This window comes from Austrofundulus limnaeus, unplaced genomic scaffold (assembly GCF_001266775.1).
Source record: "Austrofundulus limnaeus strain Quisiro unplaced genomic scaffold, Austrofundulus_limnaeus-1.0 Scaffold178, whole genome shotgun sequence".
NCBI classification, from domain to species: domain Eukaryota; kingdom Metazoa; phylum Chordata; class Actinopteri; order Cyprinodontiformes; family Rivulidae; genus Austrofundulus; species Austrofundulus limnaeus.
This window is the reverse complement of record NW_013952580.1, coordinates 335,562-344,306: the sequence shown is the minus strand read 5'-3', so window position 1 is coordinate 344,306 and position 8,745 is coordinate 335,562. Positions and strand designations below refer to the sequence as shown.

General features: G+C 38.4%; 1 protein-coding gene across 2 annotated transcripts in view; it reads right to left on the bottom strand.

The window, feature by feature from the left end:
* The window catches only part of LOC106524176 (forkhead box protein J3), a 67,621-nt gene that overhangs the window by 27,524 nt on the left and 31,352 nt on the right, over window positions 1-8,745 (bottom strand). For both annotated transcript variants that reach the window (XM_014017882.1, XM_014017881.1), the window contains 2 exons: window positions 3,838-3,912; window positions 1,500-1,583 (listed from right to left, as the gene is read on the bottom strand). In XM_014017882.1, the coding sequence (XP_013873336.1) occupies window positions 1,500-1,583; window positions 3,838-3,912 (159 nt within the window). The remainder of the gene's footprint in view (window positions 1-1,499; window positions 1,584-3,837; window positions 3,913-8,745) is intronic.

Genomic DNA, 8,745 nt, shown 5'->3' with positions numbered 1-8,745 from the left:
TTTCACATCATGTCGCCTGCTTGGATCTGTTACTATCTCGCTCTGAATCACGACGGACTGTCAGAGGTAAGCTTGTTTCAACTGCTTTTTACGACGCGGTCTCATTTCTGGACTCATTTCTGGACTCTTTCTGGATATTTCAGTTAAAATACATAAGTAAAAATATTTATCTGAGTATAGTACTACCCCCCAACTTTATGGATGATTTTATGGATTCAATTTTATGTATTATACTTGAATAAATACGGTAAATTTTATTAGGTGGTAATGCTGCATTAGTGGTGGTTATTTTGTTGCTACAACAGTGATTTTTTTAGGGTCTCTGTAGCAGTAGATTCACAGTGTCATCCTGTAATGTAGATCCTAAAATATAAACCAGAAATACTCTACATTTGTTTTGCACTAATAARTCCTGTACCAAGCAGGCTGCAAACAAACAAAATATTCAGTTTTATTTTATTTTCCCTTCACTGTTAAATAATTTAGCAAGTTTCCATCACTCATAGTTGAAGTTACATTGTCCACTCATGGTAAAATCTTACTAAACTCTTTGAATTTAGTTATTTTACATTCATCAACTGGACCACAAGAAGCAACAGTTTAAAGTAGCATGTGCTTGGCCTAGCAGCATTGTTTATACTTTCCTCTTATTTTTGTCCTTGCGTATTCAGATTGTCATGAAGGTTTCTTCAGATAACGCTCATTGTAGTACATGATAATTTCTTCAACAGCAACCTGCTTACACTGGTATTAAAATTCTCTTGAGACCATGAAARCAAATAAGTGATAATATAACAAGGTCACACTTGGAATGGAGTGTTACAAGTGTTACACTCACAAATAAAACTCGTAAATACTCTGGTTAACATATTTTATAGTTAAGACAATCACTGTAATGTCTAGTTTATTGTCATTCCAGAGTATTACATTTGGTTGATTTTTTTTTTATTAATAAGCTCATTAGAGAATTTCTTTGCCTCGGTGTTGGCTGATATGGCAAAAATGCCTCACCAAATGTCTCTGGCAATATAATAAGCTTCACAACATTCAGTATTACAGCTGCCCAGTGTGTCAAAGGTTTATTTACCCTGCGTCATGTGACTGCACAGGCGGAGAAATTTTATATAAGTGTCAAGTTACAAAGAGACACTGAAAATTTAGGGGTAACCCTATGAAATGCTGTTTGTCCTGTTAGGGGTGCACCGATAAATGAATCAATACTTACATGAGAAGCTGATCTTATCCACTGATTTACCTCAACAAAGGTCTGAAAATCAGCTACTGTCCATTTTTGCTCTGCTGTGAGAGAGAGCTGTTGTCCATTTAAAACAAGTTTAAATTGTTTCTAGAGCAAGAAAACTGCAATCGGTGCACCCCAATACAGTACTTACAAGATGTAGTACGCACCAGACTATACACCGTGACATTATTTGAGGCTTTTAAAACACGGTGCTCTATGGCTGAAAGAGAAGAATATAAAAGGGTCTGTTCGTGCTTACTCGTTCTCCAGAGCGTGGTCTCTTCTTCGGCCTGCTGGGTAATGTGTCCTCTTTAGGATTGGTGTCTATGGCCCAGTAGGAACCCTGAATGGTGACCACAAGAAATGCAATTTAGCGAACTTGATGGAAAACGTGTTCTGTATTCTTCCAGACCTCCTCCCCACCCTTTGGCTCAGCTCATCTTTGTAAAATAAATAAATAAATAAATAAATAAAATAAAAACAGACGATTTCAAAATCTGCATCACTATAGTCTTTTATAATTGTATCAATTACCTTTTTTTCATTTTAAGCCTACTTCTCAAAAACACTTTAAAGTGCCACATAACCTGTAATAAAGACAGCAACTTCCTCTCAAACTAAAGTGGTCAGTCTATTATTTTCCAAATGAATCGTCAATCAAGAGCTCTGTCTTTTGGCTCCACTCCTTCTTTACCACAAGAGACCAGAGAAAAACCCTCATGATTGCAGCGAGGCCCTAATCCATCAATCCATCTCCCACTCCATCTTACCATCACTTGTGAACAAGGCTCCTATGTACTTGAACTCCTTCACTTGAGGAAACCCCTAATCCATAAGTGTATAGTTGAATCCAAAATATATTCACACATTTTACATCTGGACGTTTAGTAAAGGTGTCTATGCTTACTATGCACACTGATAAATTATTTTTTTTTCCCTCACTTGTTCTCACTGAGGCAGCTTTAGTCACTCTGCCGAGAGGAACTCTCGCTACATGGATCTGTTGCATTCAATAAACCAAATGCGTCTGTTTCTCTACCAACGCTGTATCAAATCATTCCACTCTTAGTTTTCCTGTGCTGCACACTTCTGCTTTCTCTCTCCAGAAAATCCAATCCATTTGATACACACAATTAAAACACAACCGTCTCTCCAATTAAAACATGCAATGAAATTTGAAGGGATCTGCTTTGATTTTTTTTTGGTTACATTTTATTTTTTACTCTTTCCTCCCACTGAGGTCTAAAGCTGCAGACAGAATTCAAGAGGTTCATCTAGGATATAAMCACACACACACAGACACACACACAGAGTTCAACCATCAACTTCTACCCCCTCCCTACCTCCCTTATTCTTGTCTCTTCTCCCTCTGTCTCTCAGTCCCACATCACTGAGCTGTACACAGCCAATTAACGTTAGCACATGCATGATTTAACGTCTCCCTTCTCTCTGTGGCTTCAAACATGTACATTCAGCTTCTTCACACAGAGATGACCCCCCCACCTCCCACCCGCTTCTTCCCTCTCATACCAAAGTATCGACCACTTCGATCCACGTCATGAATTAAGGTGCTGGTCAGGTCCAAGTCCGGCTAATCAGGGGGGGTAGCCGCTCTCGTTGTGCCTTTCCACACTATAAGCCTTCACTCAATTCCAAGGATTTCGCCTGAATTATTTAAACCTTCTTCCCCTCTAATTCATTTTTCAATGGCTCCAAAATCCCCACAGCCAGGAGAAAAAAAAATCCTTCCCTTCATCCTATCCCCCAACAAAATGAGCAGAGTTTTAAGAGTTTGTTGAAAAGTTTTAGCTTTTTTTTTTCGCCTTTCCACGTAAGTTGTGCATTGTTTCTCACATTAATCCTGAGACGCGAGGAAGCGCAGACATTTCAGCGTTTATTAAAAAAAAATAATGTAAAGACAAGCTTCAGTGATCAACCTTAATTATATACTTTCGCCCCATCTGAGCAAGTCCTTCGATTCAGCACAAACAAGAACTTGACAAATTGTTGTTATCAAACCGGCGCCGCAGAAGTGGCCCTGGCAAGAAGGTTTCCTAACGACAGCAGAGCCAGCAGCGCTGAAACATATCTAAAGGTTCCTATGATTGTTTCCAAGAGAGGAAAGAAAGGACAGAAACAAACTCTAATAAAGCATAACAGATGCATGAAAGGCCTTGTATCTGAGGGTGTATACCTACATATACTTATTATTCATTGCTCTCTGTGCCATATTATTACTTGGCAGAATCAATATTGAAGGAGCCACAGATCACAGAGAAAGCTGCATTAGGCATTCAAGCACAGCTGGTTATGGAGTTACAAACTGCTTTTAAGTGCACATACTATGTATGTGTGTGTGTGTGTGTGTGACAAAAAAAAGCAAGTAAAAAAAATATTTAAAAACAGGTGAGTGTCTATGATGCCCTGATGCAAAACTGTGTCCACGTGTGTGACTAAATACTTGAAAAGCCCAGTTTGAAAGTTTGTTGACTTGGAATTTCTTTTTTTATTTCCTTTTTTTTTTTTTGACTGCATGAAGCACCATAATTCAGCCTGAGCTTTTTTCAGTCATGTCACGTTGTTAAGGAGATACTCACTTTTCCAGGGTCGTCTTTGGAGCGAGGCACTTTGAGAAAACACTTGTTCAAGGACAGGTTGTGTCTTATGGAATTCTGCATGGAAAATGGTGRAAATAAAGAGAGAGAATCAATATTGTTGTACAGCCATTAGATGATAAATATACTTTTTTAAGACAGGAAGGCTACATTTATACCTTAATACAAGTATGTACTCCTTCACAATAAAAAAAAAAAGATCAGAAAGGGTACAGAGCCATTGTGATCACCAAACTAAAAACTAATTGTCATTTTAGTTCCGTCTTAAATTGAAAAATATTTACAGTGCCTTGCAAAAAAACCCAATACTCAAGAGAGTCATAAGATCCAAATTATAAGAGAATATATCTTTCTAGTCTCCAAGTCCTAAGCGTCCAGGCAAGACAACAAGTAGAGCAAATGCATCTTAATTATTCAACCAAGTGGAAGATGTGGAATGATTTTTGTTGTATTTTATAGGTATAAATTTTTATTACAGGAAAAATAAAGTTTACCCTGATGCACCCAATTTTTTAACATGTAAGAAACATGACATTTAGCTTAAAAATCATAATATTTGTTACTAYTCTCTTGGTGATGCTGCCTTTAAATCATGTTTGCAAATGGTGGAYGGTCAAAACTAGAAATAACCAACTTCTTGTGTCACTCTTATATTTTATAACYGTAGAGTGAACACTAGAGTGCAAACCTAGTGATTAAAACAGCATGACAGAGCAATGATTTGTGAAACAGAGACAGAGATTAGAAAACTAAAATGAAATTAAAACAGATTTTACAGCAGACTAAATGCTGTTGATACTGGACAAACAGTAAAAAGTCAACTCGGAGGCAGCTGCTTTAGGTCAAACATGACTTCTGAAGACACTGAAAGAAAACAAAGCAGCTGCAAAGACAAAGCTGCCAGCTCTGCAAATGTTTCTACATTCACTAAGCAGATTACCTGAAAATGGCTCAGTTAAGCTTTTAATTATTACTTTAAATATTTGTTTTATATTGGATACATTTTATAATATTAATTTAAACAGACAGGTTTTTTTTGTTTAGTATTTGCAATATTTTTTGTCCAGGAAGCCAATTGATACATTCCTCATCCATACATTTTATTTTGCTCATCAGTGGTTGATTTGCAAAAGCAACAGGTCCAGGAGGAACACCCAGAAACCCTCCWGTCTCAGTTGTTTTGGTCATGATTCACACATTATGACAATAGGTGAGGGTTGGAACTTGACACTTCATGCTCAGCTTCTTCATGACTGGAGCAACGCCCTCATTACTGCAGAGGAGGCCTCAATCTGTCAAATCTATCCCCTGTTCCATTTTGCCATCACATCATGAACATCAGTGGTAACAGCAGTAGTGTTAGTAATAYGTAGCAGTAAGTAGTCATTTTTTAAATTATTTCCAAAAATAGCTAACAGAAATGCTTAAGGCCTGTTCTATGGTCCCCTTCTGCAGTGTTGATTGCAGCACTAGTTATTTGCCTTTTAAGCAGCTTTATCTTCAGTCCAACCTGAGGAACGAGCYTCTTTTTGAATATGAAGCGGGTTTGGAGTTGCAAAGTTAACAATAATGTGAASTTAAGAGCGGCTGTGGTATTTTTGTGGGACTGTGAAGCCGAACCATGTCAGGGTAAAAAATACACCGTCTATGAGAGTTATAGAGGAAAGAAATGCCAGCAGTTACACCGCAGAGGCAGACATTGATTAAAACTGTGATATATCAAGTTTTGTCAGAAACATCTGAAATTGATGATTGAGAGAGGAAACTGAAGCACAATTCACTGTGAACAGTTAGCGGGACAATACAAGACTGGAGTCATGATTTTGCCTGTCTGTGAGGTTGAATGGTTGTGCGGTGTCCCAATCTGAGATGCTTTTAGAAATAAATACATTGTTTAAATAAGCGGAGCAGACATTTTCAGCCTAAAGTCTAAATTTTACACTGGAATGGGAACTTTTGCATGTCAAATATATAATACTTGTGGAGTTAGTCTTGGTAAGAGGAAGCTGGTGCTTCTTCAGTCTGTAAGACCTCATTTTGTGTGTGTTGTGTGCATGTGAGAGGAGGCAGAGGAAAAGAGGAAAGCAGAAGACCAGAGAAGGGGCCAACAACAGCGAACACTAACCTGACATGAACCTGTTCTCCCTTCAGGCTCCTATTCTCCACTCATCTGCTGCTGCTAATTAATACCACTGGGGAGGAGGAGGGGAGAAGGTAGATGGAGTGGAGAAATGTCTTTCCCCCCGTTTTCCTGGTTCTCACCGCTCAAAACCAGATTTCTTTTCCTTCAATAACAACATCTTCTCTCTGTCTACAGCACATCACAACAGCCTTGTCCACCTCTGTCTCGCCCCGATCCTCTCGAAGAAATGCTTGAGCGGTTTTTGCTTTACTTAGCAGGTCAATGGTTGTTTGAGGCCGTCCATCAAGGAAAGACGTGGCAGTTGGGTGATAGAAAAGGTAAAGAGGAATGCCACCAGCTCGCCAAGAAGAGGCAAACATCTGCTTCAAAATGTGGTCATCAGTCACAGAGAGTGCCTTTACTTCAGCAGCTAGCACGCCTTTGTTAACTTCTACTTTCTTTTTGTTTGTTTACGCACTATTTTTAATGATCCAGGCAGTTTTTGCACACCTGTGCACAATGTGCAATGTCTGCACATTTCTGTGTATTTCAGAATTTGCACACTCTGGCACTTTCAGGTATGCAGTCCTTGGTTGTTTTTGGGCAGTGTACCCTAAAAAAATACCTAAAAACAAATACCTTGACCTATTTTTCTTCCTTTGATGTCACTCAGTTTAGCAGACGCTCTCCTCAGTTTGTAGAGTCATAAGTAGACCTCTAACAGTAAATGGTGTTTAAATGTATGTACATATATTCCTCAGAATGGAGTTCTCAAGGCAACTGTATTTCAGAAAAAATTGAACCGTTTCTTATTAAAAGACTTTACTTGTCAAAATAAGTAAAGAAAATAATAAACCATCAATGTTTTAGTGCATACATGATAAAGCACAAGGTATATTTAGTGCTGTATGAACGTTATTTAAAATAAGTGAATGTCTGTACTGATGTAAAATGCTTTAAATGGTGAACAAAAGTTGAAAAGCGGTATAAACAACGTTCATTTAGATGGTTTGAAATAATGGAGCTTCCATCATTTTGATCATTCACCTTATATTTGCATCACCATAGACATTGCATTCAACTGTTCAACAGTAATTCATTTGTTCTTAATGCAGCTATTTGTTAAGATAAATAATAACCTCTGTCTTAAATGTTGGTCACGTCTAACCGGTTATTTTATATGTGGTCCAAAAAAATGGATCTTCAGGAGGTATATTTGTGGTGTCTGAATCTAGCATTTCCATGTTATTTATTTATTTATTTATTTATTTATTTATTTATTTATTTATTTCCTTTGACAAAGACAAAGGTTGAGCATTTCCATTTTCTTATGATTTTGCAACAAGTTCCACTAACCCAGGGGTGTCCAAACTACGTACCGTTTTTATTGGCTCGCAGCAAATTCTGAAAATATAATTGAATATGGCCCGCACAAGAATTTTTATCTCAACTCTGTTGCACTTCTCCGTTTCAACACTGGACAAGAGGCAGCAGCAGCGGCAGCCGCGGAATGTGGGAGGAGGAGCGTCTGCCTTCGGCGGGTGAAATAAAGATAAAATAAAGAAAATGGCTTTGATTTATTTACTAAAGAGCAAGCAAACATTGCACACAGCAGATAAGTAACTCACTAGATGATTTAGAGGCGATTTGTTCGGTTAGTTTTGCCGCTCCCTAAGCTGCCAGCTGACTGACTTTTTTTTGTCCGGACCAGCTGACCTACATCGGCACTTATATATCCAGCCAGAAAATCCAACTGCAGATGGTCGATTTCAGGCAAAGCTCTCCTGTTCGTCTGTTTCGGTTTAGTGGACAACATTCAGGAAACTGTCACGTGGAAAAAGGAGTCTCTCGGATTGGTTGATGCGACGCATCGAGCAGCATGAGTTCAGATTTTCCAACTCAGATGCCACGCAAAAAGAATGATGAGCCTGTTCGGCTCAACATACATATGTATGTGAACAAACATTTTCTCTGTTAAATCAGAACAAAAGCAGACTGAGAACCAAAATGATCAATACCCATCTCTGTGAAGTCCTTCGTGTCTCAACCACCAAACTTTCTCCTAACATGTCAGCCATCCTTCAATCCAAAGGACAGCATCACTGCTCCCACTGAGTGCAATGTTCTTCACATAGGTGAGTTTGAAATACACACATTATTGATGTATGAATGTATCTCGTTATTACAGTAAAACTGATCCATTTATGTTTTCATTGTACCAAAATGATACAGTTAACCAACCCCTCACTTGACTTGACCTTTAAACCCCCTTGATACAACTTTACCACCCCCCCCACCCCCACCCCCAGTTAGAACCCATGCGAAGACTAACCACAGTGACCATATCGCCCAGCTCTAGTAGTGTGTGGCCCAGCCCTTTGTTCATTTTTCTGTATTTGGCCCTCACTAAAAAAAAGTTTGGACACCCCTGTCTCTGATGTCTTATCTTAACATTCACTAAATCAAACTTTGACTCAAGTATCATTTTTTTTTAATAAAGGTGATGTAGTGATGTACAGCGGGTAAAATAAGTATTGAACACATCACCATTTTTCTCAGTAAATATATGGCTAGAGGTGCTAATGACATGAAATTTTCACCAGATGTGGGTAACAACCCAAGTGATCCATACATACAAAGAAATCAAACCATAAATGTCCAGAAATGAAGTTATTTGTAACAATGTGGAATGGCACCAAGACACCTCCTGTATGGAGAAACTAGTGGCATGCATTGCTCAGGTGTGATTTTGGCCCATTCTTCCACAC